The following is a 2,065-nucleotide window of genomic DNA, read 5'->3' on the forward strand; positions in this document are numbered from 1 at the left end:
TATATATATATGTATATAATATTTAATAAAAAAAAACACAAATCTACCTCCATATTAAGTCCTTAAAACCACAGAGCATGTTAGGTTTCATTGTATCTGTTTTCTGAAACGGATGCATGAAGAATTGTTTAAGACTTAAAAAAACAAAAAAAAAGAGTGAGAGAGATAAAGTGATACTTTACACACATCTCAAAAACCTGTTACACTGTTCCAGTTCTTTTCAAAACATTCTAATAATTAGGAAACCAGTTAAGTCAGTTTCTAGTAATGCTGGTGCTCTGGAAACACCTTCATTATTTCATGAAACAGTCTTTCTGTAGTACTCAAACTAATAATGAAACTAATTAAAATAAACTAATAAAATAAACTAATAATAAAAATTTTTAACAACATTTACACAAACATTCTTGTTTGTTTTTGGCTCTGTCAGTTTATTTTGAATTTATATTATATGGAGCATTGTATAAAGTAATAATAAAAGTATGGGTGTTTGCTGATCTTATTGTTTTCTGAAAAATATGACATGAAAGTAGAGTACAGGCAGGAGGCGTGGTTTACAGAGAGAAGAATAAATATAGTCTGACTGCTGCTTCCTGGTACAGTGACATTTCTCCTTTCCTTGAATAACAGCAGTTTCCTTCTGCAATGGGCGACGGATTTATCATAGCAATAGACTTTGGGACAGCATTTAGCGGATATGCCTTTAATATCAGTGCCAGAGGGGAAGAAAGTGACCCTCGCTTGAAAAGATGGGGGAAAGAGTATGGATTAGAGACCCCAAAGACTCCAACCTGCATTTTGTTTAATGAAGATAAAACATTTCTTAGTTTTGGTTATGAAGCCCAAATGAAATTCAAGGACATGAGGGGAGAAGAAGCAAAGAAACATTATTTCTTTGAAGACTTTAAGATGACTCTCTACAAGAAAGTAAGTACAGTACATTACTGGACAGTTATGTGCTTTAACATTTACACTCATAAATGCTTCAATTTAAGTTAAACTTCAGCTTAATATTCACCTGCTGAGCATTGCATAATTATTCACTGCAATAGAGTCTTTTGTTGCAAATTAAAGAATAAAAAACATTTTTAAACACATGGGTATGCAAATACAATGATTTCTGCATATTACATCGGAGTTGATCTTTAGTTAAGAGTTAATTTAATATAAATTCTGATTAAGTTTGATAAAACTTTTTGACACCAGAAGAGAACAAAAAGGAGACATGATGTAGATCAATCATTTTTTAAAAATGGTAACCTGAGAACATTAAAGGGAAATGTACAAAGCTGCCATCAAAAAACTATTTTTTTCTTAAAATGTTGGTTAAAATGATTCAAAATACATCAGGAGTATAATCAATGCTCTGCTGTATCTATGATCTAAATAAACATTTCCAGAAACTCAGTGATCTGAAGATTAAAGATGCCAGCGGGAAACCTTTGGAGGCACTAAAAGTTTTCTCAGAGTCCCTGAGATTCCTGAAGGATGACGCTCTAAAAACCATCAGTTCCAACACTGGGGGGTGGAAGTTCACTCCCTCTGACTTCACCTGGGTTCTCACTGTTCCTGCCATCTGGGATGAGTCAGCTAAACAGTTCATGAGAGAAGCTGCAGAACAGGTAAAACCAGATTTAACAGAGAACAATGACGTTCAGAGAATTTCAGAAAGATGAGAGTTGTTTTCTTTTAGGCAGGAATTGTAACAGAAGGATGGGAGGAGAAACTGCTTATTGCTCTGGAGCCAGAAGCTGCTTCTATCTGGTGTAAGAAGGTTCCACCAGACGGATTCATCTTAAAGAACCGGAGCAGAGAGTCACTGGATGAGTCTCCAGGGACTCGGTACATTGTTGTGGACTGTGGAGGTAATGTCTGTGATTCTGAGTTATTGATTCAATAAGAAAGAATTTGTAACATCTTTACACAAAAGAACATTATAAAAAATGATGGTTATTATTTGCAGACTGTTGTTAAAGGAGAATTCCGGTTTTTAACACTTTTAGCCCATTTTCTGTAGTGTCCAGGATGAAATCGAATGATCGACACCAAAATTTTGACGATTGGT

The 2,065-nt window shown here is 34.5% G+C and overlaps 1 protein-coding gene across 1 annotated transcript in view; it reads left to right on the forward strand.

The window, feature by feature from the left end:
• The first annotated feature begins 616 nt into the window (after positions 1-616).
• Positions 617-2,065, forward strand: part of LOC107102729 (heat shock 70 kDa protein 12A-like) — a 68,718-nt gene continuing 67,269 nt past the window's right edge. Inside the window, exons 1-3 of the mRNA XM_015402135.1 lie at positions 617-927; positions 1,401-1,622; positions 1,694-1,865. Coding sequence (XP_015257621.1) covers positions 646-927; positions 1,401-1,622; positions 1,694-1,865 — 676 coding nt within the window. The 5' untranslated portion in view covers positions 617-645. The remainder of the gene's footprint in view (positions 928-1,400; positions 1,623-1,693; positions 1,866-2,065) is intronic.

Source organism: Cyprinodon variegatus, unplaced genomic scaffold (genome assembly GCF_000732505.1).
Source record: "Cyprinodon variegatus isolate N-32 unplaced genomic scaffold, C_variegatus-1.0 Scaffold1306, whole genome shotgun sequence".
NCBI classification, from domain to species: domain Eukaryota; kingdom Metazoa; phylum Chordata; class Actinopteri; order Cyprinodontiformes; family Cyprinodontidae; genus Cyprinodon; species Cyprinodon variegatus.